Source organism: Vanderwaltozyma polyspora, genomic scaffold (genome assembly GCF_000150035.1).
Source record: "Vanderwaltozyma polyspora DSM 70294 KpolScaffold1003 genomic scaffold, whole genome shotgun sequence".
In the NCBI taxonomy this organism is placed as follows: domain Eukaryota; kingdom Fungi; phylum Ascomycota; class Saccharomycetes; order Saccharomycetales; family Saccharomycetaceae; genus Vanderwaltozyma; species Vanderwaltozyma polyspora.
In genome coordinates this window covers 1709-28387 of record NW_001834654.1, presented here as the reverse complement: position 1 = coordinate 28387, position 26679 = coordinate 1709, and the positions used below count along the sequence as shown (strand labels likewise).

The following is a 26679-nucleotide window of genomic DNA, read 5'->3' as shown; positions in this document are numbered from 1 at the left end:
TTAGTATAAGACGAATTTAGCTTGACCCTTGGTTACTGCAACAGTACAACCATCAGAACCACCGCTGTAAGAACCGTTTTCGTAGTAACATTCACCGTTGACGACAGAGTTAGAATCAGCAGCAACGATCTTGACATTGAAGTTAGCAGCTTGTTTGTTGTTTGGATTTGGGATCAAGGACAAGTAAGAAATACCGTTAGTGTAACCAGCACCGAAGTTCAATGGAGCCCAGTTACCAATACCAGAACCTGCAGTACCCCAAACACAACCATCTTCAACAGAAACACCAGCGTTGTTGACGTAGTATTGAGCTGAAGTCTTTTGACCTTGCCAGACGTAGTAGTTGTCTTGGTCGACAACAGTCAATGGAACGGTAGAACCAGCATCAACCCAAGTTGGGATATCCATGTTTTCGGTACCTGGATAATCGGTTCTACAGATAGCAACACCTTGACTCAATTCAGAGACAACAATAGCAGAGTCAATACCCCATTCACATAAGTAATCGGTGTCAGTGTTAGATCTGTACAAGTAACCATTCTTACACAACAAACCACCAATAGATCTACCATCAGATGGTTGATTAGATGGCCATTGGGTCTTGGACATACCTGGTTGACAGGCATAAGAACAGTAAGAACCTTCTTGACAAGAACCACCTGTAGAAGTGTCACTGTTTTCAATACCAGACCAACCATTTTGGTTCATCCAGTCGACGGAGATAACACCTTGACCGGCTGGGAAGCTACTACAAGCAATAGTACCATCTTGGAACTTTTGGTTTGGACCAGAATAAGAGCTCAAGTCACCCATGATACCGCCAGAGGAACTAGAGCCAGAGTTGGAGCTGGAACCGGAGTTGGAAGCAGCAGAGCTAGTAGCAGCAGCAGCAGTAGAAGAAGTAGCTTGTTGTTGTTGCTCAGTGGTAGAAGTAGTTTGAGCTTGTTGTTGTTGTTCAGTGGTAGAAGTAGTTTGAGCTTGTTCTTGTTGTTCAGTAGTAGAAGTGGTTTGAGCTTGTTGTTGTTGTTGTTCAGTGGTAGAAGTGGTTTGAGCTTGTTGTTGTTGGGTAGTTGGAGCCAAAGTAGAAGTTGGTGGAACCCATTGAGCGGAACTGGTGGTTTGAGCAGCAGCAGCTTGACCGATAACATTACCGTTTTCATCGACAGTGACGGTTTCGTAAACGTATTCGACGGCAACGGCTCTCTTGTGGTGATGGTTACCAGTTAGAGTAGTGGTGGCAGCATTGTCATTACAGTCCTTAGCCAAAGCAGAAACGACGGAGGTACCGATCAAAGAAGCAACAGCGATGTTTTTAGCAGCAGTAGAAAATTTCATTGTTATGTTTTAATTAAACTGTAATGAAGTAATAATAGTAAAAAAAAGGGAACGATAAAATAAATTTATTAATTTATTTTATACTCTTTTTTGTTATTATATTAAATGAATGTTAGTAAAATGATGTGCTTTAAAGGTTGGTAAACTAGGGATTGAACAAACAAGTCCAATAAGAAAGAAAGTTGGGACCTTGATTTATTTTTGATTCATCCTTGGAACATTGTTCTAATGATATATATCAGTTGAATGAAATTAATATGATAAGATAATTCAATTTTGTTCTAATTTTGTTAATTGAAGAAAAAAAAACTCAAGTTGAGTTAAAAATTGAATCAACTCTTATCAAATCAAATCAAATCAAGCCAATACAAGTCATATCGAACTAGGGAAAAATAATTTGAATCAAAACGTATGGAAGATTAAACTTGAACCACATTGATCTAAAACCAAATATCAGAAACGCGAAAGTTAAGTTATTTCTATAGATAGTTAAAGTTCTATCCAGTTTCCTAATCGGGAAATTTACATAAATTACATCAAAAATTCAATAGTTAAAACGACACACACTCAAACCGTATAGAATCTATCATCAAAAATAAAAATGAAAAAGAAATTCAAACTAAGTTACTCAAATCTCCAGAAAAAACGATGCATACCATTTCGCTTTACTTGTGCGAAATGGACAGTTCGAAAAACTTTGAGAAATCTTTCTAGCAGTTAAAAAACAACTGAGGACGCATGTTAACTACTAAAATCAGCTACAAATTTATTTCCTGATTAGGAACATACACGTCTTTCCTTTTTATTTCCAGTAATCCCAGTGTAAACTGCGCGAACAGAAAAACACACCGATGAGTGAAAAATAAAAACTGACTTAAAAATAGTAGTGATTCTGCCGAAACGAAAAAATACAGTTATCATCATTTCTTAAAAAACATTATCTGCTGGTTAGGAGAAAAGAGAGATTGAAGAATTTCAGCAAAACAAAAATCTAATCAATTCAAAACGTTTCCACTGATTTCTTAATCTCTTCGTTCTTTCTGGTAATTAAACCAGCAACAATTACCAAAAGAGGTAAAATGTAAAACGCCAGCCAGTTAAAAAAAAATTTAATAATAAAAAAAATGAGCTGTGTTTCTCGTTATAAATGATCACGCATGTAGCGCATATCATGAGATTTTATCTTGTATTCATTTCTTCATTTGGATACTTTTATTAAATCGCCAATATGAACGGGTAACTGGTGTAACTAACTTTAAAACACTGACAGATGTATCTATTAATTAGATACTTACACCAGATGAAATCTACTTACTCAGGATTTCAATCCAAATAAGATTAATAATAGTAGTAGTTATGATATATCTTGGGATGGAACAGATTCTAGTGACGATGAATGTGGTTGAACTATGATTGAATTTTTAAGGTACCCGACTATCCACATGATAGTTTCTTTCTTATTGTAACATGTTGGTGAGTTCTAATATATATAGCTTTTCGTAAATTGTATTAAAAAAGGGGGAAATAGTAAGTTATACATACTTTCAAAATCAAAATGTGAAAATGTCTTAAAGACTCAAAAAAAGTTAATTGATAATCCAAACAAAATATAAATTTAAAAGAATAAAAAAATAAGTAGAAATTGATAGATTTCTTTTCTTAAATTAAAAATAAAGGAATGTAAATAGTTGGAAAATTAAGCTTATTCGAGGTTAAACTTTTGGTTTGATCTCTTGGGTCTTTCTAAATATGCAAAGATAGAAGAATAGAATGAACTTTAAAACAATTTAAAGGTTCTTTATAAATGAAATAAAAAGCTAAATTTCAAGAAATAAAGATATAAATTGTTCTAATAATAATAGTAAAATTAGAAGTAAATAGATTTAAATAGAAAATGAAATCAAGATGTAAGTAAATAAAGAAAAAAAATCTAAAAGTCATGTGGAGTTAGGAAGCAATCAAGACCGTGTAAAAAATTAAATCAAGGAAGTTTCGTAGTGTTTAAATAACAACTGCCAATTGACGGAAACGAAAAAAAAATTTTCCTTCCTCTTGATAATTTCCTCTTCAATAAAATGATCTATCTACTAACAAATAAACTTGAAAAAAGCAAATGAAAACCCACAGTAACCAAAATAAATAGCTGTTTGGCAAGATATTCATTAAAATCAGATAATTCCAAGAGAAAAATATTATACTTCCAATTAATCCCATAAGAATGATACTAGTGCAAGCTCCCAGGATCTATTGTAACCACTCAAAGTCAAATATTGTTACAATTTAATTTCAATTGAAGGTAGTACTTAAAAAAGAAATTCTCTATTCGAACCAGATCGAGCGTGCTGACAAAAATAAATGTACGAACGTTTTACAAGACTGAAGCTTCGAGCAATAGAAAAAGAAACGGTAAGCCAGAGATGAATAAATAAAGACAGAGAGAAAGGCAATAGACAAGAGACAAAAGACAAGTGAGAAGAGAATAAGACTGTTGAAAATTTGTACTAAACCAGAAGGTTTAATGAAATATGTAAGCTCTGCAGGAACTAAGCATGTTTTAACTTCATGTTAAATACTAAACAATACAGAAATCAAAAAAAAAAACATCGTAGCAGAAATATTATATCAGTGTTATATTTTCTTTTTGGTCTTTCTCCCATTAGTGATCTTTTCCTTGTGCTTACTGATAATACAAGATTGAGAACCTTATTCAATTACGTATTAGATATAGGTGCATAAGTTTTTCTCTCTTTGGTATTTTTTCTTCTTTTTTACTGTTTGAGAAAGGTTGGTACTGGTACATTAACATCCTAATTTGATGTTTTAACTAACGTAGTTATTTTGTCAGATTTTCTTAGTGATAATATGAAGAAAGTGTTGAGTTGAACAAACTCAAATAAAATATTATGCCTTTCGATCAATCTAAAATCAAACAGGAAATACGTTGGGTGTCTCTTTGATTTCTTGGTAAATTTGAATTATCTAATTTTAAAACACCTACATATTGTTATTGGTTAACTGAACCATATGTAGAAATGTCGATTAATATTATATTCTTTTAGGCCGTACGAGTTAACTTCTGGTATCATTTATGATGAGTTATCTCTTTGCACTATTCCTTTTTAATTACCAACTTTGTATAGCTCCTTCCCTCTGGTATGAAAAAGGAGTTGATCTCTTTTTCATAGTGACTTTAGGCCAGATCAGAATATGTATAATAATGATGCCTTTGTGTAATATTTTCTTCACGACTGAACATCCAAATATCGTATCATTTTCTAGATTTTTAAATAGTGTGCAGAATTTATCAATTCAAACAAAAAAACCATTCGTCTCTTCTTACATGCAAAACAACTGCATAATCTTAACTCGTAATAGTTGCATAACGCTTAGTACCTCAGAATTGTTAATCAATGTAATAAAATTATGGTTTATACTGCTGAGTCCACCTAGACTCAAGTAGTTTAATCCTTTGCTTCCAACATTGCCAAGCTTTAAAATTACTAAAAAAAGAAATATTAACCAATCGTACCAAAATTATCGCTTTATTCATACAGAAGAGAAGGTCATGAAAATAGGATAATGAAACGTAAAGAACTGGCTCTTTATTTAATTGAGCACTAGCAACGTTTCATCTAACCAAAAAACAATCAGAATAACTGAATGTTTTGGCCAATATGATGACGTGATCAATAATCACGTCATCATAAAACCTCTACATATCTTTATTTAGATATATACAACAATGAATTGTTGTCACTAATATACACTTTAAAACCATTATATATAATGGATTGATTGAAATTAAAAAAAATGATTACCCATGAAAAATTATTTGTGAAGATGTAAAAAAAGATTAAAATTCAATTCAGAAATTTAACTTACAATTCTTCAACAATACAACCCTTGTGGGAAACGTAGATACCATCTAAGAACTTACGGATATCCTTGTTTCTGACACGACAGATTTGTTGGATGTCAGCAGCGTTTTGGGAAACATCTTCGACAGAGTTACCAGACAAAACGATTTCATCCTTTTGATTGGTAGAGAATTCAACATCGACACCATCTCTGATTGGGACTAATCTGACCTTCTTGTCACCCAAGAAGTTTCTGATTTCAACGAATCTCTTACCATCTTGTTCAACAGTGTTTACGTTGATTGGGAAATGCGCGTAAACGTATCTCATCTTGTACTTGTAACCCTTGGTGACACCAGTAATCAAGTTGTCAACTAAAGACTTGACGGTTCTCAAAGCAGCAACGTGCTTTCTGTCACCGTTGTGGACAGCAACCCTGATCAATCTAGAGTCAATCTTGTTGAAAGTGACATCAATGTGCTTCAAGTTCTTGACCAAAGTACCTCTTGGACCAGTAACCTTAACAATTCTAGCCTTGATGTAACGGTACACCCTTCTGGACGTTAATGGGATTGTTCAGTTTGAATGTACTTCATTTTTTAATTAGCAGCAATCTTGAATACTGGTTTCTGTATAAAAAAGACTTTTGAAATAAGAATTAATTATAATTTAAAAATAATACAATAAATGAAAGGAATAATTATTTGAAGATAACTGAAGAAAAACTGTCCTCTTATATAATTATTGATGAACACAATGAAAAGTGAAAAATTTTCGAATTGTCGACAAAAAGTTTGATTGAAAAAATTTTTCACTCATCGAAAATTGAAAAATCCAAAAGTTGCGTGGGTTGGGTTCGCTATGTGTTAAAAGTTTCCACCTCGCCTTTCGCTATTTTAGGAAAAATTCAGTTTTAATCGAATTAATTTTATTAGGAGGAAAAAAAATGATTTCAAGTTGTTTATTTCGTTTTATATGATAAGTAATAGACAATGAGACTGAAACATTTGAGCATGGTAGGGTAAGTGTTACTTTTCGTGATTATATCACGTGATTTATATTGATAATGTTACCAGGTAAGTTACTTGAGCGGTTATATTATTAAGATAGTGTCACAAGTTTGATATCTCTTAGCAAGTGATCAAATGGATAATATGAGTGAAATAAAAGACAACTTGATATAATTGTCATTGGTTAAGTGAACTTAGGAATATCCATATGCTGAAAGAACAACTACAACGACATTAAAATGAATAGGTCGTTAATCTTGACAGAAAATATTTGATCTCTATATAGTCTCTATCTATAATTGGAAATGATAAATTATGTACATGTAAACCAATTAATGGTAACATGGATGTAGACATTAAATTAATTAAATTATCAGGTATATGATATTCATAAAAATACTAAAGTATTAAATCAAACACAACAATGGCCGTGACTGTAAAAATAGTGAAATTCCTTAATATCAAAGGAATCCTAAATTACTAAATTAATATATTTATATATTTATATACTGATTATATTTCAGTAGCAGAACAAGAAATTTTATTTGTAACAACTTGTGTTTGATTTGTGAATTATCATCAAGTAAATAAAAAGAAAATGAATATGTTTTTTTATTGCTTTGTGCTAATTCATATTTTAAAAGAGTTGTTGATATTTTTCTTGATTTGAATATCTATTTTAGTTAATGTTAGTGAATTATATTGGAAAATATTTTTTTTTACGTTTAGGTAAGACGTTCAAGAACCGTATGTTTTAACAACAAAAGGTAAATTAGTGACACTAAATATAAATTTTACTCAGGATATATTAAAGATTATAGAATACCCCAATCCCTCAAAGAAATACCAAAATCAACCATGAAAATAATCTAAACATACAAGAAACCCATTTCAAGACCACTGAGCTAAATTTTAGTATTAAATTAGAATTATATTGTTTTCTAACTTCAGTTAATTACACAAAATAAAATAATAAAAAGTATTTGCTTATCAATTACAACCCTCACGAATACCCCACATATTTACATATACATACAAATACAAATACAAGAAGTTTATATCTACAATGATAACTTTAATAAAGTAGAATACAAGGATGGAATATTCCCATCTTTCCTAAATTAAAAAAGACCAGATTAATCAACAAGCTTTTAGTTAGTTATCCTCTAAATGGAAGCAACAATTTAATCTCCTCCTCTCTTTATCAATACGGCAACATTTTAAACTGTGACAAATCAACTTTCATACCAACTACAGTAACAAATTCGGTCTATCGTTGCTAGTTTAACAATGACTTCAACATTGTACTAAGACAAACCCTTGGTTAGTTATTTCTCTCTCTCTCTCTCTCTCTCTCTCTCTCTCTCTCTCTCTCTACTATACTCTCCCTTACCCATAAACTAACTACTGATACATCTCCAAAATGCTATCAAATTTTCGAAACCGACCGATATCAAATCCTACATATCTTCAACATAAGTTATGGTAGTAACTAATGTGTGAAGAAATACGTATATCAATCTCGATAGTCATTATGCACGTAAGATCGAAATTTAATGTTTATAATACTTGATTAGATCAAATATAATAATAGAAACACAAAGGATGCGAAAAGTTCAAAAACTGTTATTTAAACATTAAAGGGCGTATCTTATACTGGAATTGACACTCTTTTACAGATCTGACCCTCTATTGGCGAATTAGGTATCTTTAGAGATATTCTTTAATCGCAAAAACATAGAAGAATCTATCAACTTGAAATATTATTTTATTTCACCAGAAAAATATTTCAAAGGTTATTAACCGAAATATTAAGAGAAGTATTATTCTATCCACATCTCTCTCTCTTTTTTATTTTGTTTTATTTGATTTGAACTTCAATTGGCATTTTTCGAAATAAACTATATTCTAGATAAATTTAAATTCATTCATTGGTCAAATTGCAGCTTGAAACGCTTTAATAATAAAGTCACTTCTTTGATCCTTTTAAGGCACTGTTAACATTTATAAAAATTATAGAGTAATGAACTCAGCATTCACTTTCCCACCCCAAGGAACTCCTGATGAAGGCTTTAAAATACAAGTTGTCGATACCAATAATGATAACAATGTTGTTTCTCAACAAATAGAGACATTCCAATACCCTGCAATAGATACCACGCCTTCTATTCCTATAGATGAAGATTTCGTCAATCAAGAATTACAACAAGATAATGGGATAAATATGTCGTCTCCAAAATTAATGTCACCAACTATTAACATACCCACATCCTTAGATTTTACAGATAATCCAACAACTCCAAATCTAACGAGTAAAAATGAGAAAGGCGCTAAATTTAGTATCGGTGAAACAATAGTAGAAAATAAAGTCGAAGTTACTTCAACTCCAGAACATGCAAACAAGTCAGTTACAGAAGCTTATGTTGAAAACTTAAGACATCAAATGGCTACTGATTGGAAAAGTCCTTCTGAATATGCATTACATATTTTATTCACAAAATTTGTGCGTCATGCTGAAACAAAATTAAACTTGTGTTTAAAACATCCAGTGGATTCAGAACCTCCAATTGTTGATATACTGGGTGAAGGAGTGGATTTAGAATTTGATAAAATAATAGAATCATTAGGACACATAGCGAAAAATAAACCAAAACCTGTCATTGACGCAATGATGTTTTGGAGAAAGACAAAATCAGAAATAGCCATTATGGCAGCTGAAGAAGTTGAAAAAGTAATTCAAGAATATGAATTAGAACAAAACCAGCTGTCAAAATATAAATCAAACCAATCATTTTCTGCATCATCAAATAAATCAAAGTCCCATAAAAAAACCGCAAGTAATACTAGCAGATTTTCACATCAGAGAAATAAATCATCAAAATCATCATCAAGTAGTAGAAACGGAATCGAGTCCTCAAATTTAAGAGAATTAGAATCTCGAATTGAAATCGCAAAAGAAACTGCCTTCCAAGCAGATAGAAAATCATTAATTAGCATTTACCTTCTTTGTAGGGTATTAATAGACATTGTGAAGCAAGCTCCAGAAAAGGGAGAGGAAGAGTTAAATGATAAATTAGAAGAAATAGTATTTACCCAATTGAAAACCACGGATCCAATATCCATCTCATCAAGCATAATAAAATCTTCCAATTGGAATGCATTTGCAGAATTATTGGGGTATATGTCTGAGAAAAAATTTGTTTCAGTAAGTGACAGGTTTATTTCAGATCTAGAAAAATTACCTCCTCAAATATCAGGACAGGCCGAGCCTGGTATCCATTTGTTAATTCTAGGTATGAGATACATAAAGTTAAAAAATTATCCACTTGAAAAATTCGAAGAAACGGCAGAGTTCATGAGGAGTATAGCAAAGTTTTTCTCTAAAACAACCAACATATCAGTCAAATTAGCATATGCTGAAGTAATAAACCAGTTACTTTTACCATTAACAGGATCATTGTCGGCTGAAGTAAATCATCCGATATGGGTAGAGACAGTAACTTCACTATTAAATACAGCTATAAAATTACAAAATGATAACAAATACTGGTTAAGTGGTTTCAAATTAACTGTTTCCATTTTATGTGCTTCACCTCCGGAACTCTTCACAAAGCATTGGTATTCATTAATTGAGAAAAATGCAAACACAATTAAAACAAGGAGTTTGCAAGGCCGAATAACATTTGCAACAGGTCTATCACGTTTAGTTTGGGTATATCTTTATAGATGCCCTGAAACATTGAACAATACCACAAGAAGATTACAGCAATTATTAGAACTTTATGTTTCTGGCCAGAAGAAAAAAGAAAATTGGATAACAACTGATTTGGAATTAATCAATCCACTCTGTGACGTTTTAGTTACAATAGGCCATTTGCATCCTAATATAGTACTTGAAAGTGCTATGTTACCCTTAATCAAACAATCATTCAATGGATCCTCATTAAATAACATAAGTTATGAAAAACTGATATTGGTGATAAATACATACAAAGGACTTCTATTAACCAATGTGAGACCAGAATTTCCAGAGAATGAATATAGATATTATGACGTCAACCTAAATGACATATCGGTAGAAACAAACGAAGATGTATTGCTCAGTCATGAAGAGATCACAACTAAATTATATAGGCTATTTTTATTGCTAGACTCCAATATTGGTTCAGAAGTATGGTCACCTGAAAATGAACACCAAAAGCAATCATTAACTCAATTTGGTCCATTTTCCTTCAGTTTTTCTAACGACACTAATAACAACAATAACAGAAACTTAAATATTGCACTGTTTGCCACATTGATTGAAACTATTCCCTGTTGTGTCGTAGTGTCTGGTAAAATACCTTTTAAATCGGCAATTGAAATTCTTTCTAGAAATGCTGTTCATGCGGATCTATTAATAGCAACCAGTTCTCAAAATGCTCTAAAAGCACTGGCCACTAAAGAAAATCCATATGCTTTAATTACTTGGTTTGCCAAATACTCATTTGATTTTGATGAGAAAACTCAATCAAGATATAATCTATCATATTTAACCTCTAATGAATACAAACGATTATTAGTACTATACGTCGAACTACTCGGCTGCTGGATAGAAGAATTTCAATCGTCAAAAAATGAGGAAAAAATTAAAGAAACAGGATTAGATGGTATCCACTTACCACTACCAGAAGTTGATGTGGATGATGCCAATGAGGCACATCTTTTACAATGGAAAAACACTGCTGCTGTAATTGAAGAAGTGGAAGGGAATGGTTTATTTTTTCTGTGTGCAAACGATTCTGGCGTCCGTATGCTGGCAATAAGGATTTTAAGAATAATATCAAAGTTTGATGAAGTTATGGTTCAAAAGACATCATCATTACAAAAAGGCCATTCGCGTTCATCATCTCATTTTGCCGCCGACCGCGGCACCAGACTAATAGATCTGTTGAATAATGCAGATGTCTCATCTTTAATTTATATCCCAAATGGTACGTTAAATACTACAGAAAGCTCAAGATTGTCCAAATTAACACTAAAGTTTAGAAAAGGACTATTGATAAAGTTGGCAGAATCAGAATATAGTGTCGACACCGCATTATGGATGCGAGCTTTTCCAAAACTTCTTAGCCAGATTTTTATCGATTGTCCGGTAACTATGGCCTTATGTAGGTCTATTGTTTGCGTTCGTCTAGTACAAATGCATGATACAATACTTAAGATTGCGAACGATCCATCATTTAGACCAGATGATGCTTCTCCTGAAATTGTAACAGAACAATGGAAAATCTACCTAATTGTAGCGTGCACCTTTTTAACTTCGACAAACAATCAAAGATTATTAATCCCCCCATCAAATGTTTCAACAGGGAAAAAGAAGAGCCAGCAAATATTTACTGTACAACATCAGAAAATCAAATCTGCTACATCTATATTTAAAATGGTTCTGCCATTATTGAATTCAAAGTCGTCACTAATTAAGGATTCTATTATTATAGGGTTAAGTTCAATGAATGTCAATATTTATCGAGCTTATATCGAGAGTGTGACGAAATCGTTGACCAATTGGAAAGATAACTATAACAATCAGATGAAATCTGAATTATTTCAAATTTTATCAATTCTTTCAAAATTTTTAAAGGAACCAGTTGTTTTTGGAGATAAATGGATATTTGAAAGGCTATCTGAGTTTTTGAAGTCGGTAAAACAATTTTTACAAGATGATTCAATCCAATATTCTTATGAATACCAACCTCTAAGAATATATTTTACGGAGTTACTATTGTCATACTACAATGTAGTTAAAGATCACGAGGATGTTAAACAACTATTCCCATTTCAGGCTAGAACTTCCTGTTTTAATTTTTTAAAGGAATGGTGCGGCTATGGAGAACATGCATATATTGGCGAGAACCGATATTCAGCAATGGTACAACGAGCAGAAAATTCAACACATAAAGCGGCTATAATGAGTGGTATTGAAATTCAGAAAGGTAAGCTAGAACATATAGCTTTGGAAACCATGGTTGCATTATGTTCAAGCCCAATAGTAGATTCCGTGTCTTCATCACCAGATCTACAATTGATGGTATCATTTGATACCAGTGGTTTGCTATCTTGGATAGAATCATTATTCGCATCGGATTTAAAATCAATCAATAAGCTAGGTGTTTGTGCTCTTGAAGGTATTCTAGAAAGTAACAAGGACAACGTCAAACTTTACAAAGAAGTGTTGTCCAAATGCTTAAATGAGAAAATTGAAATGACTGTTTCAATATTTTATTACACAACTTTATGCAAGTCGTTACTAAGGATGGACACATTATTACTAGAAGAACATGAATTAGCTTCATTGGGTTTGTTAGGGATAATTGCGGATGAAGAAGAAATTAGAAGTTATGCAGTCGAGTTATTATCTGCTGTTGAAACAAAAATACACAATTCTTCATTTACAAAAGTTTTCAAAGAAAGATTATCAAACTCATCAAAGATGGTTTTTAAATCAACAGCAAAAGAAATTTCTAGCATGTATGCAGAACTGTTATCAGCAGATTTATGTATGACAATTTTTTCGAATATTGTCAAAACTATTGATGTGTTTTCGTTAGAATCGAAAAAAGATATTTTGACTCTTTTAGTGCCATGGGTCAATAAGCTGACTGTAAAGGGAATAGATGATTTCGATACAATAATGATATTACAAAACATGTTTTATCTTACCATAAAATTGAATGATTCCCTTCCAGAAAACATCGAGCAACTATGGATCTCTTTTGGAAAGGGTAATTCATTTCAAAACATTCCTGTGACTCTAGATTACATTATCACTTCATCCATTGTCCACAGAAATCCAATATTTGTTCAGTATTCTAGGGATGTAGTTTTATATTTGTCCCATGTTCCTGGAAGTATTGGCTTAATTGATTCGTTACTAGATAACCTTCAACCGAAATCAATGATTCCTACAACAACCTTAGATATAGCAGAAGCCTCAGACAATGGTAAATATTCATTTGTTGCAGATATATGGGATCTATTGGATTACACAGGAGGTGGTGTTATCTTTTCGAAGGCTCAACTTTCAATAATTTTTTTGGCTAGCTTATTAGCTACTGCCCATGACTCTGTTTTGAATCGTGTACCGACATTACTTCATGTAGCGGTTTGTCTTTTAGATCATTATGTGCCACTAATTCAAGAAAGTGCTTCCAGGATAGTCTGTGACTTGATATTTAGTTTGGCTCCAGTCAAAGATGAATCAGAGAAAGCAGTTGGATTACTTAGAGATAAAAATATGCTTTGGTCCTATGACAATTTAATTAGGGATAAATCAGGAGCTAGATCGCCCAAGAAGATGGATTTGCTGATTAGACATCTCATTTCAATATTTTCTGGAATTGAATCACTTCAAATCGATTGGCAAAGAATAGCATTAAAATGGGCAACTACTTGCTCAGTAAGACATGTAGCTTGCCGCTCATTCCAAATTTTTAGATCCTTATTAACGTTTATCGACCAAGATATGTTACGTGATATGATCCATAGATTATCGAACACAATTGCCGATGAGAATACAGATATTCAGGGCTTTGCAATGCAAATTTTGATGACTTTAAATGCTATTACAGCAGAATTAGAGCCGGCAAATTTAATAGATTTCCCTCAATTATTTTGGTCAATAACTGCATGCTTAAATAGTGTCCATGAACTGGAATTCATCGAAGTGTTATCATGCTTTTCCAAGTTTATATCCAAAATTGATTTAGATTCACCAGACACTGTTCAATGTTTAGTTGCAATATTTCCATCAAACTGGGAGGGGAGATTTGATGGGTTGCAACAAATTGTGATGACTGGTTTACGTTCGTCAAATTCTATGGATATAACATGGAAATTTTTAGACAAATTAAATTTATTGAAAAATAGCAGAATCATTGCTAATTCAGAGTCTAGGCTATTATTTGCTTTAGTAGCCAATCTTCCAAGGTTTTTGAATGCCATGGATAACGAAGATTTTACAAACATATTGGATGCTTGTGAGTCATTAATTTCTTTAGCTAATGCTAATGAACAACCGTCTTTGGCAAGAGTTGTCGATTCATTATCCAAAAACAAATTTAGATCAAAACGTGATTTCTTAAGTCAGATAGTTAATTTTATTACAAGGAATTACTTTCCAAAATATACAGCTCAAACAATAGTTTTCTTATTGGGCTTACTGTTGAATAGGACCAGTTGGATTAAACTTCAAACTATGAAAATCTTGAAGTACATTCTACCTTTAGTTGATTTCAATTTGCCAGAATTCACTGGTGTTGGTGCAGATTTAATATCACCTTTGTTAAGACTATTACTTACGGAATATGAGACCCAAGCTCTTGAAGTTTTAGACTGTATTCCAAATATTTCAGGTAGCAAAATGGATAAGGATGTGTTAAGAATTAGTATGGGTAACAAAGACCTCAAAAATGGAACCAATGCAGCAACTACTATATTTGGTATTCCTGAAGATAGTGGATGGTCTGTTCCAATGCCAGGTATGACAGCCGCCACCACTAGGCATAATGTACATGCCGTGTTTACTACATTTGCTAGAGAAACCGATGAAGCTGAAGTTTCCCAAGATCCACCTCATTTAGAGGATATTGTAGAATTTCATGTAGAAAATGATTACAATTTGCGTCCAATGGATACAAGTGAAACAATATCAATAGCTGAAGAAAATGATGCTTCCTTAAGTCATATGTGGGCTGAATTAGATAATTTAGACAGTTTTTTCACCAAGAACACTATGAATACAATGGTTGGATCTGTTCCTCAAAATGGAATAGACTCTGTCTATGGTTTTAACCATGATAGATCTGCTTCTATGGATACTACAAAATCAACTCAAACTTCTACTTTAGATTCTGCACCACAGCTATATGATAAAAAAGTTTCAGCGATATTAAATAGAAGTCTAATGAGAACTCCTTCCAGCGTTTCCTTCAAGACTAGTCTTGTTGATTCTTTTACAGCTGATAAAAGCGCGGAAACAGGAATTCCTGAGTCTTTATATTCAAGAAGTCCGATGCGTAATCAAGCTGCTGTAACTCCTGACTTAAATGCTGTTCGTTCCAGAACATCCCAACTATTGAAGTCACCTAATTCAGCATTGTTATCATCATCTAAATCAAGACCATCAGACTCTCCTCAAGATACTCTATTTAGATTTGAAGGATTCTCAGGCGCTACTCAAAGAAATAGAAGAAAATGGCAATATCATCAACAACATCAACAATTAATGTCACAAACAATTCATGAACAATCATCACCTTTACAATATGAATCAGACTCTACTGCATTAAGAATAGCATCTTCCTCACCTTCACTAGGATTGAGCGCTCCATATCCCTATGGAAGTCCAATCAGTATTACAAAAAGTAACAAGGAACAAACGAAACAAGGACGCTCTCAAAAACATTATCATTTACCACATTTTTCATCGAACAAAGCTCAAAACAAATTAAGCAGTGAGAAATGAATTTTATCAAATTGTTATTATAGATTTTAATTAAAGATATTATCAGTAATAAATATTCATTATAGTACTAGATAGTGGAAAATTTTTTGTAATTTTTAAAGCATAACTTAATAATACATATTCCTAAAAAATATGTACTATTTAAATTGCCAGATTTCATAATATTTTAAAGTTTTAAACTATCTACAAATAAAAAACATTCATTATTTGCAATTTGTGGTCTAGTTGATCTTATCTCATCTCATCTCATCTCATCTCGTCTCATCTCAAGTTCACTACTAATCTCTTGTTACTACCTAACTTCTTAGACAATGCGTGAAATTTCTATTTTCGTACATTGTCCCTTTTTATAATTGGAATCGATGAAAAACGCCAAAATTCCCTTTATTGACATTTAAATCAAGCGATGAACTACCTATTCGAATAAAATGAAGCCAATTGTACAATACCAATTTTAATTAAATAGATTATTATTTTAATTTGGTTATTATACTTTAAATCAATTACCTTGTGATAACGGGCAGAGTTTATTTGTGAAGTTGTTGATGATCGTGATACCTTGTGAAGAGGGTACAGTATGAGTTTTCAAGATAAAGATGAGAAACTAATAAAATCAATTGAATTTAACAGATACTCACAGGTACAGCAGCAATATTTTATACAAGCTATTACTTCAGTGCTATATAAACCTGAGTACAATACTGTTGTTTCAAGAGAATATGCAAACGAAAAAAACCAAGATATACAAGTTCAAGCATACGCTAAGTTATCAGGAGTTGATTGGACTTATTATGTAAAGCATGTAGAAATTTTAATTGGTAGAAATATCAATTTAGATGGTAATTCACAAAAGAAGGATGATGATCAAAATTCCACATCATCTATCACTATAGATTTAGGTCCTTCAAAAGTTGTATCAAGAAAGCATGCTTCTATTAGTTTTAACATGCAGACGGGAAATTGGGAGTTTAGTGTGCTTGGTAGAAATGGTGCCAAAGTTAATTTCCAAAAATTATCTATCAATTCACCACCATATGCATTATATTCAGGCTCAATAGTAGAAATTGGTGGTACACAAATGATATTTATTTTACCTGATCGTACACCGTATATCTCAAAACGTTGTATTGAAAAATTTCTACCACAGCTTGTTGAAAAATATGGCGAATTATTTAATTCAAAAGACAGATCAAAAGTAAATGATGATCATATTTTACTGACAGATGTAATTAAAGATTCAGCAATATCATCAACAGAATTTGAAAACTTGAGTACTCCTTCCGATAAAGAAGGAAGCAAATCGAAGTCCCCACCATTACGCCAACAAAAACAGCAACAGCAGCAGCAACAACAGCAACAGATCATCACTTTCAAAATGTATGGAAGCGAAAATAGTAAACTTGCAAGCAATAAAGTTTACAAAAAGTCAATTCAAGGTAATAGGCTAAAAAGCAACCAAGGAAATATTTTATCCGCGCCTAGCATGCCAATTCCTATTAAATCTTCTGGTGGCGGTGACAACAAGATTAAGCATAGGTTTGTAGACTCTCATGGCTATGAGACTCGAATTGAAAATAGCATAAGTTCGGAATTTCCACAAACCATTGATTTCGCATCTGATTTATCAAATGATGAGAATAAAAATATTAAACCTGCGCATTCATATGCCACATTAATCACTCAGGCTATATTATCATCTGGAGATGGTCAAATTTCGCTATCTGATATATACTCACATATATCCACTAATTATGCATATTATCGTCATGCAAATACAAGTTGGCAGAATTCGATACGACACAATTTATCTCTAAATAAGGCCTTTGAGAAAGTCCCAAGAGCTGCTAACGAACCTGGTAAAGGTATGAAATGGAGAATAAGCAAGGATTACGAGGAAGAATTTTTGAAAAAATGGCAATCAGGAAGAAACTCCAAGCTAATTCGGAAAGGAACTTCAGTTGCGAGACAACTTCAAATTCATATGTCTAAATATAATAAGCTACCATCTCAAGAAGTCAAAAAGGAAAACTCCAGCATTATTATGAAGACAAATTCTCCGTCTGACAAATCTGCTGCTTCTAAATTATTATTACAAGCCGATAGAATAGATCCTAATTTATCAGAGACTTCTCAAACGCAAACACCTTACGAACGTATAAATGTCCCTAGGATTATTGCAAATGATGATGCTAACACGTTATTGTCCTTTAAGAATAACTCTAATAATTTTAGTAAACCCCAAATGGACTCTGCTATGACAACGCCTGGAGGAGGTTTAGGACAATCAACTTCCAAAGAAAATTTGTTTGTATTTAATTCAAATATAATGAATATCAATTTGCCTAAACCAGTGATCAAAATTCCGAAGCATGGTTCGGCTGTTCATAATATCCCCTTTCATACAAATTTGCCAACACTCTCACCAACCAATGACGATATGACGAGGTCCCCAGCAAGAGGATTTCAAATTAGTGCAGTTGAAGCATATACCCCTGAAAGAGGTAGTGGAAATTACAACAATTCGCCAAGACACTTACCATTAACCTCTACGAATAGGAACCTAAGTAAGTCGAGACGTAGTTCACCAAAAGGTATTAATTTTCATTCCACTGATAAATTTGAACTTGCAAAGCTAACACCAAACAATAACAGTAAGAATTCCTTTTTATTCTTTGGAAGTAATAAATCACAAAGAATATTAAGTTCGCCTAGTGTCTGGAATCTAGTACAGTTGACGTCAGGTCATGATGTTCAAGGTTTAACACAAGATATCGAAAAGAACAAAATGGAAGAAACAAAAAAGAAATTACCACAGAATGATAGCGATGATGGATGTGGCTTGCCTGATTTTGCATCTTCGCCGTTAAAACGTCAAAGTAAGCTAAATGTGCCTAAATTGAAAACGAGCGAAGCATTAATAATTGATCCAGAAAATTCTGAGATTTTATTACCTAGTAAATAAAACAATTATAATTTTCTTTATAAACATATATGTATTTTATGACCAACACATTTCCCCCACCACAACTATTACTGATAACATAAATAGAGACGTCAACAATCTAGTCTATAACCAACTAATATTTACTGTCGTCATTGTGTTTTTCTTAATTTTTGAGTTAGATTCACAATTTTTGAGTTAGATTCACAATTTTTATTAAATGATCTTTAAAGGCATCGCGAAAGTTTCATTTAGAAAAAACCTTAAAATTTAAGAATATAAAATCAAAGCAGAGTAGTAAAGGCGTTTAAAAAAGCATGTATCTATGATACCTTGAACTTGAAGTAGACACCGGTAGTAACTAGTACAAAGTGGCGAATGGAAGGAACTTTTGATGACTTTCCATTGTTGACGGTATGGGGATCGCCATCATCTTTAGAAATAGCTAAATTAATCTCTACAACATTAAATGCTCAAATTGAAAATAATACACCATTGCAATTGTACTATATCGATGCAACAAATTCATTTCCGTTGACCCAATTTCAAAAATTGGTACCTGTCAATGAGGATAATAAACGTATATATGATTATATAAGAATAATGACCTGCTTAGATCTATATGAATTGAATAGAATAACTAACAAGATGTTACAGTTAATAAGTATTGATAAAATACAGAAGAAACAAAATATAAAACATAGAAACAAAGAACCGGATTCATTGCATAATACATATGGAATACTTGTATTTATTAACGGTTTAGAAGTCATGTTTAGAAATACACAGATGAAGGAATCTCAAGAACGTACTCATTTATTTCTTAGAGATATCCTATTAAGAATAAGAGCCATAGCTAATCAACCCAAGGATGATAATTCAATAGAATTACGTTCTATAGTGACATTCCCTTCTAACGAGTTGAATAAATCCCTTAATAAGTCAAGTGACAATCCAGCAAAGAGACCTAAATCTATTAATTTAATTAAAGGTAATACCATTGCTGAATATGTCACTAAATTCTATTCAGATCGATTGGTCTCGTGATCTAATACGTTCAGTTTTCCTATTCCTTCAAAAAAGGAAATAAGGTAAAAAAAGATAATTCTAAGTGACTGTGTCTGATTCTCCAAACTCCATACACCCTGTAACCAAATACTTACACACGCACACCGCGAAATATTTTTGAAATATCACGTTTTTTCTGTACAACCTTGTCGTCTTCATCTTTTTCCTCTCCTTAGAAGAAAATTGAAAACGAGAAACTGAAGGACATGGGTTCGGAGATCGCGCGTTTTGGATTTGAAAGTACTAAGAGGAAAAGAGAGAATATAGCTACTAGCTAGTTAGTCTTTTCTAGAAGGACAATAATTTGGAGCCTCCTATCAAATCTCTTGCTAGACAGGAAATTGTTCACGTTCAAAGTTTCGCTCGCATGCCGTTCGATTCTCATCGCAGAACCGAAGAACTGGTGGGTGGCAGTGGATGTCAGTCCAATAAGTAACATCATTGAATTGAATTGAATTGATTTCCTCGATAAGCAAGCGACTCACTCACTCGAAATTTCAAACTAGAGAAGATAGGCATCGCCTTTACTGCAACTTTGGAAAAGTTTCAGTGAAACTTTTTGTCTTGTTAATGATCGTGGGTAGAAGGTATCTACCTAACTATCCCATCGAATTGATGGTAATGGACTAAGGCATTGACAAAGTCTTTGGTTAGGTTAATCTTGCCTATCTCACTAGGTTCTCGATATCCAGTTGTTCCTTTAGGTTTGGGTTTCCTAATAATTCATCAATTGAATTGAGCATTGTTAGGTTAATTGTGAAATATTGATATCCCATCTTGGTGTTGCTAGATGGAATTGTCAGTAGTTTTGGTGGTTGGTAGCTGGTATCTTCAATCTTGATTGAGCTTAGTTTATGATAGCTCAGGTTTGATATCACGAACCTTGGAGGAATCTGTTAGAGGATAGTCTAATTGTCCGTAATGTTAGCTTGATGTAGAGTCTATTGATTTCATTAAAAATCGTGGTATTAAGATATATATAAATATTGATTAGTATTATCAGCTGTTGAGGAAAGGTTTAAGGAAACAACAAACCAAGAGAGAGATGTCTACTTTCGAACCAGTCGTTGTCATTGATGGTACGTACTAGTTATTATTTCAAAAAGATAAAAACATAAGCAAACTGCTTATATATATCGTTGATAAGATATTGCCAAATGATAGAATAATATGTAATGAAAATATAATGTTGAAACACCCAACTGATAATTATGATATATAATGTTACCTGTTCCATTTAATTTAAGAGAAAATTATTTTGTAATGATTAACCATATAAGACCTACATTATGTTATGAATCGGATTACATTAGATACATATATTGGACAAGTGTATACTAGGTGATAATTATATTTGGATAGTATTGGAATGATCCAACATATTATTATGACTAAATTACTCTGTTGATTAATATGAATCAAATTATTTCAGTATTAGATATTAAGAAGAAAAATATAGATAGAGCATTATTAGGAGTGATAATATACAGGATAACCGGATAAAATATAGTATAAATCATTTGAAGAGATATTTCAATATGTATATTTTCATTGTTCTCAATTGTTTGAATATATGAATGAATGTTTACTAACTTTTATATTTTATTATTTTTTTAATAGGTAAGGGCCATTTGGTCGGTCGTTTGGCCTCCACTGTTGCTAAGCAATTGTTGAATGGTCAAAAAATCGTCGTCGTCAGAGCTGAAGCTTTAAACATCTCTGGTGAATTCTTCAGAAACAAGTTGAAGTACCACGACTACTTGAGAAAAGCTACTGCTTTCAACAAAACCCGTGGTCCATTCCACTTCAGAGCCCCATCTAGAATCTTCTACAAGGCTGTCCGTGGTATGGTTTCTCACAAGACTGCTCGTGGTAAGGCTGCTATGGAAAGATTAAAGGTCTTTGAAGGTGTTCCACCACCATACGACAAGAAGAAGAGAGTCGTTGTTCCACAAGCTTTGAGAGTTTTGAGATTGAAGCCAGGTAGAAAATACACTACTTTGGGTAAATTATCTACTTCCGTTGGTTGGAAATACGAAGACGTTGTCGCCAAATTGGAAGAAAAGAGAAAGGTCAGATCTGCTGAATACTATGCCAAGAAGAAGGCTTTCAACAAGAAGGTCGCTTCTGCTACTGCTGCTGCCGCTGAATCCGAAGCTGCTAAGAAATTGGCTACTTTTGGTTACTAAATAAATTGATATCAAGATCATAACGAATATTAATAAATGTATTTTTTATCTTTTCTGTATATCAACATAATTAATAAACAATAAACAAGAAATATTAAACAATCCTTTTTTATACCCTACAATCTGTTTAATTATTTGAATTACCTTGCAAATTATCACTAATAGTTCAATTTGACATTAAAATATTACAATATTATACTATTATAATTTTCATAGATTAAATTAGATAGATTATATACAGAATAAAGTTGTTACATGTTTATTATTACCACGGTGTGGTAAAGTGATGCCAAACAACTTATAATAATAATTGATTAAAACAATTATTTAAATACAAGTGGATGCTTCATATACTTAATTACCTATACAGAAAAGATAAAACAAAAAAGAGGATCCAAAAATAATCCTAATATTGATTATTCAAAGTAATATGGTTTAAACACTTGGTAATGGGGACAATAAATTGAACAAATTTGGCTTGTTAGCAGTATGAGTCCAACCCAAATATAAAATAAATGGAATCCAGCCATAATGAGCAATAGTGTGGGTCATATTCCAAACTTTGGAAATACGTTCTTTAGATTCGTCACTTAAAATGTAGGATGGTAATGAGATCATTGTATTTATGGCTGTTGGTTGGAACTTATTGAAGCTTTCTAGACTACAAAATCCCCTTTAAATATGTTTAATTCAATTCTAGTCCAGTTTAAATCAACTTTAATTATCCTTCTTTAAATTGTCAAATTCTCATTCGAATCTTATCATACAAATATCCGTATTAAGTGATGAATATACATAGTGCATAATGAAATCATAGGACTATCAAGGCAGAACTTACTTGAAATAACACCAATTCTTGATTAACAACCTTCAGCATTTCAAAAATTATATATCTATACTTTTATGTTATCATTATAAATTACAGTAATGCTTATCAACAATTTCAATTTTTCCAAATTGATACTTGTTTATAGTTTTGGGAGAAAATATGCTGACATCTCAATAGTTTTATAGAAACCAATTGTCCAAAGTTATCACCTTTTTTTTATTATCTGTCTTTGGTTTAGTCCATTGTTTGGACATATTTTTTTTTGAATTTATGTAGTCTTCCTCCCATTCAATTGGGACCATACCAATTTTATGCTTATCTTCTTTAATTAAAGTTTGACAAGTTTGCCAGGAAAATCTGACGAGACTTTGAGGCCATGCGAACAATTGCTTCTGATTCTTTGCTAACCATGCAGTAGTCTTGGGATCTGAAGGATATCCAGAACCCAAAATTTCATTTTCATTACTTTTCATTTGCTCCAAAATAATATCTCTAGTAACTTTAGCGACGACACTCGCCACACTGACAACACAATATAAAGAATCAGCTTTTTTGGCAACCGTGAATTTAATGTTAGGGAATCTAGTTTCCAGTTTCTTTTGATAAGAAACAGGTGGTCCAACGGTGTCGACATATACATGATCAATTGTAACACCTTTTTCTACTAACCCTTGTATTAAATTCATAGTAACGTCATGGGCTTGTTCATTTAAGTTATAATTTTGAGAAGGTGGATATCTTAACATACCACTTGAAATATCAACAGGCGTGATTGCAGTTGTAGCATATCCCACTCCATCAATCTCAATTTCACCAGTTCCATCGCCATTTTGATCATACATTTTACTGAATAAATTTCTACGTATATTGTCTGTCAATTTCTTAGAATCATCAAATGCATATTTTGGAATTAAAACTGTATCCTGATACTCCTTTGTACAATAGCTAATACCATATACCATAGGGCCCATTACTGGACCACGTCCAGCTTCATCTACACCAAGAATCACTGGCGATGAGGAAACACCATTCTTAATAACTTCCGGGATCTCTGAATAGTAAGTTTTGGTATGAAGTGTACCAAGAGATGTTAATACTGTTGGAGGTAAGGAAACCATTCTTGATATGCTCTTATCTCAGATAACTTGTCTGTACTTCCCAACTTTCGCAAAAATACAGTACAATGCTTCTATTTAATCAACTTTACCATAGTATTAATGTTCTTTTAACGTGTATGTATATTAAATAATTGGATCAATTTACGCGTAGCGATGCCTTTTAGATTATTAAGATTAAATATGAAACAATAGCGACAGAGGAAACTAGAAGAAAATACAATTTATACAAAACAATCAAAAATGGGGTCAAGTATGTCATTATAGATATTTAATGCATATTTACAAGTATAAAAATCTACTTAAAAGTCGATACCCAATTTTTTTGTTATTTTCTTGGAAAGCTTGTTTCCCTGTCGGTTGTGAATCTCAACTATAAGATGATTTTCGAATGACTATTGTCTATTTACAGCGTCAATACAACCAAATGAGAGGACTTCATCAATACGTTGCTTATTCAAAAGTAACATACATAGTCTATCGATTCCCAAACCCAGGCCACCAATTGGGGGCATCCCCCATTTCATTGCCTCTATATACTGACTATCTATCGATAACGCTTCTGTATCATTGAAGTTTTCATTAACGAACTTTTGGTTTAAGAACTTTTGCTCTTGTTCTTGAGGACAGTTCTCTTCTTCGTATGCGTTAATATACTCTTTCCCATTTATATATAGTTCGAATCTTTTTGAAATAATCGGATTTGCTGGATTAGATTTTGCCAATGGTGACATTACAGTGGGATGATGGTATATTAAAGTGGGTAACAAAGAGTTACAATATCTCGATTCGATATAGTAAGATGAGAGTTTGTCCAAAATTTGTTGTGAAGATATTTTGAACCCTTCTTCTGAAGAAGCAGGCAATATTTTATTTCTGGCGTCTGATGGTATTGAATTTAATAAAGAAATTGAATCGTTTAAATCAAATTTTGTGTAATCGATTCCGTTATTAATTTCCTTTGTGAGAGTTGGCAAGAAATCAACACGGTTGAATTTCCAGTTATTGTTTGAAAGTTCATTAATTAGTTTTGAAGTAACTTCCTTTGCATCTCCATGAATTAGTTTAGAATCATTCAAGTTTAACAAAATGAATTTGAATAAATCTTGAGATTGATTAATTAGGTCCTCTAGACTTGCATAAGATTGATAGAATTCCAGAGTTGTAAATTCTGGATTATGCGTTTGGTCAATACCTTCATTTCTAAAGACTTTACCAATTTCATAGACTCTGTCTAAACCACTGACGATTAATCTTTTCAGCCACAGCTCTGGAGATATTCTTAGAAATAGATTAGATTGTAATGGATCATGCTTCATTGATGATAATTTTGTTTCAAATGGTGTCGCATGAGCACCATTTGATTTGTTGGATAATATTGGAGTCTCAACTTCAATAAAGTTTTGGATATCCAAGAATGATCTTATTTGTTTAATAATGAAACTTCTCAGTATTAAGCTTGAAACACCATTAACTTGATAATCTACTACTCTATTATTTTTAATTTTATTATGATCTGCTAATTTTGGAGGTAATGGTAATTGAGCAGTTGATAAAAATTTTGGTAATTGATTACATTTTAAAGATAAATTTTTTTGATGTGATTGAGACAAACCAGGATAACCAATTGAATGAATGTAGTCACCTACTTTGTACAGGTTGATATTTTTAGTGAAAATTTCATTTGTTAGATTATTTTGATTAAATTTTGAGATTATATTGAAGTTTATAATTAATTGCAAAACTTGATCGTTTCTATTACTGTCATACAAATCTATAAAGCAAATTTTTTTACCAGAATATCTTATATTTTTGATTCTCCCATTAATTGATACTATATCGTTAGTAGAATCCTCATTAATATTTGAATAATCCAATTGGAATTGATTGATACTTTTTGCCTTTATACCAATATTACTATTATTAGTGTTATTGTTGATATCAGTCATTGATGGATAGAACAGATTTAAATTTTTTAAAATAGAATCATTACGTTTAGTGAATTCTACTGTACTGGGATCTATTATAATTTTTTTACTTGCATTGTTGGACAAGAGTCTTTTAATGGTATAGCTAGCGGTATATTTCGAAACAACAGTTTTCTTTAGCATAATTGAGCACCATATAGTAATGAATGAGGGTTTATAGGGTGAGAAGAGAGAGAATTAGTGTTAGTTCAAAAGTATATTAAAATCCTGAGTGCATGATACTGGGGCAGTAGTGTTTATACAGCCGTTCAAAGACATATTGTATTTAATATTACAAGATGATTGATTTTAAAATAGTTTCTTTGGGATTGATCTTAAAGTGATAAGTTTTGATATTTAAAAAAAGAATTAAACTGTAGAATAGTAAGTTAATCATGTGATAGTCACATGATCAAGAGTTATATTCTTTCTCCAGGAAATACACAAAAAAAGAACAGAACAGAGCATAAATCACGTGGTTGCAGAGATATACATTGAAGTTTACTTATTAAGAATTAAGAATTAAGAATTAAGTAATTTGTATTTGTATTTGTATTTGTATTTGTCTATGTTGTTGCCATTGCTACTACTATTTCTTTTTTATTGTTCCAATTATCTCAGTTTGTTGCCGATTTTAGAATATAGTTTGTATATCTCAAGGAATATCTGGTACAGACAAGAGGAAGGGAACAGAGCTAAACAAGCTGAGATGGATAACGTGACCTACAGGAATGGTATGGTATAGTTTCTTCTTCTCCCCCCAAATTGTTCTCTCCGACCAGTGTTTTTGACCGTACACCACAGTTCCAAAGTACAACAATAATCTTGCTAAGAATAGTGCCAATGCCAATACCAATGCCAAT

General features: G+C 32.3%; 9 protein-coding genes across 9 annotated transcripts; 4 read left to right on the top strand and 5 right to left on the bottom strand.

Moving 5' to 3' along the window:
* SUN4 (putative glucosidase SUN4) lies at positions 1–1335 on the bottom strand (the record flags this gene model as incomplete). Its single annotated transcript, XM_001644512.1, has 1 exon — positions 1–1335. The coding sequence occupies one exon, from the start codon at positions 1333–1335 to the stop codon at positions 1–3; it is 1335 nt and encodes a 444-aa protein (XP_001644562.1).
* A 3878-nt stretch (positions 1336–5213) lies between these two features.
* Positions 5214–5522, bottom strand: RPL9B (60S ribosomal uL6 domain-containing protein; the record flags this gene model as incomplete). The annotated part of the gene is made up of 1 exon (XM_001644511.1): positions 5214–5522. One exon carries the CDS (start codon positions 5520–5522, stop codon positions 5214–5216), a length of 309 nt encoding a protein of 102 aa, XP_001644561.1.
* A 2703-nt stretch (positions 5523–8225) lies between these two features.
* Positions 8226–15707, top strand: TAO3 (Tao3p; the record flags this gene model as incomplete). Its single annotated transcript, XM_001644510.1, has 1 exon — positions 8226–15707. The coding sequence occupies one exon, from the start codon at positions 8226–8228 to the stop codon at positions 15705–15707; it is 7482 nt and encodes a 2493-aa protein (XP_001644560.1).
* Positions 15708–16284: 577 nt separating this feature from the next.
* Kpol_1003p6 (uncharacterized protein) lies at positions 16285–18669 on the top strand (the record flags this gene model as incomplete). Its single annotated transcript, XM_001644509.1, has 1 exon — positions 16285–18669. The coding sequence occupies one exon, from the start codon at positions 16285–16287 to the stop codon at positions 18667–18669; it is 2385 nt and encodes a 794-aa protein (XP_001644559.1).
* A 357-nt stretch (positions 18670–19026) lies between these two features.
* On the top strand, positions 19027–19695 carry CSM2 (Csm2p; the record flags this gene model as incomplete). Its single annotated transcript, XM_001644508.1, has 1 exon — positions 19027–19695. One exon carries the CDS (start codon positions 19027–19029, stop codon positions 19693–19695), a length of 669 nt encoding a protein of 222 aa, XP_001644558.1.
* A 1066-nt stretch (positions 19696–20761) lies between these two features.
* Kpol_1003p4 (60S ribosomal protein uL13) lies at positions 20762–21905 on the top strand (the record flags this gene model as incomplete). The annotated part of the gene is made up of 2 exons (XM_001644507.1): positions 20762–20795; positions 21337–21905. 2 exons carry the CDS (start codon positions 20762–20764, stop codon positions 21903–21905), a joined length of 603 nt encoding a protein of 200 aa, XP_001644557.1.
* A 435-nt stretch (positions 21906–22340) lies between these two features.
* On the bottom strand, positions 22341–22523 carry TOM7 (Tom7p; the record flags this gene model as incomplete). The annotated part of the gene is made up of 1 exon (XM_001644506.1): positions 22341–22523. One exon carries the CDS (start codon positions 22521–22523, stop codon positions 22341–22343), a length of 183 nt encoding a protein of 60 aa, XP_001644556.1.
* A 390-nt stretch (positions 22524–22913) lies between these two features.
* On the bottom strand, positions 22914–23852 carry RNH201 (ribonuclease H2 catalytic subunit RNH201; the record flags this gene model as incomplete). The annotated part of the gene is made up of 1 exon (XM_001644505.1): positions 22914–23852. One exon carries the CDS (start codon positions 23850–23852, stop codon positions 22914–22916), a length of 939 nt encoding a protein of 312 aa, XP_001644555.1.
* Positions 23853–24244: 392 nt separating this feature from the next.
* On the bottom strand, positions 24245–25960 carry MSK1 (lysine--tRNA ligase MSK1; the record flags this gene model as incomplete). The annotated part of the gene is made up of 1 exon (XM_001644504.1): positions 24245–25960. One exon carries the CDS (start codon positions 25958–25960, stop codon positions 24245–24247), a length of 1716 nt encoding a protein of 571 aa, XP_001644554.1.
* Positions 25961–26679: the final 719 nt, after the last annotated feature.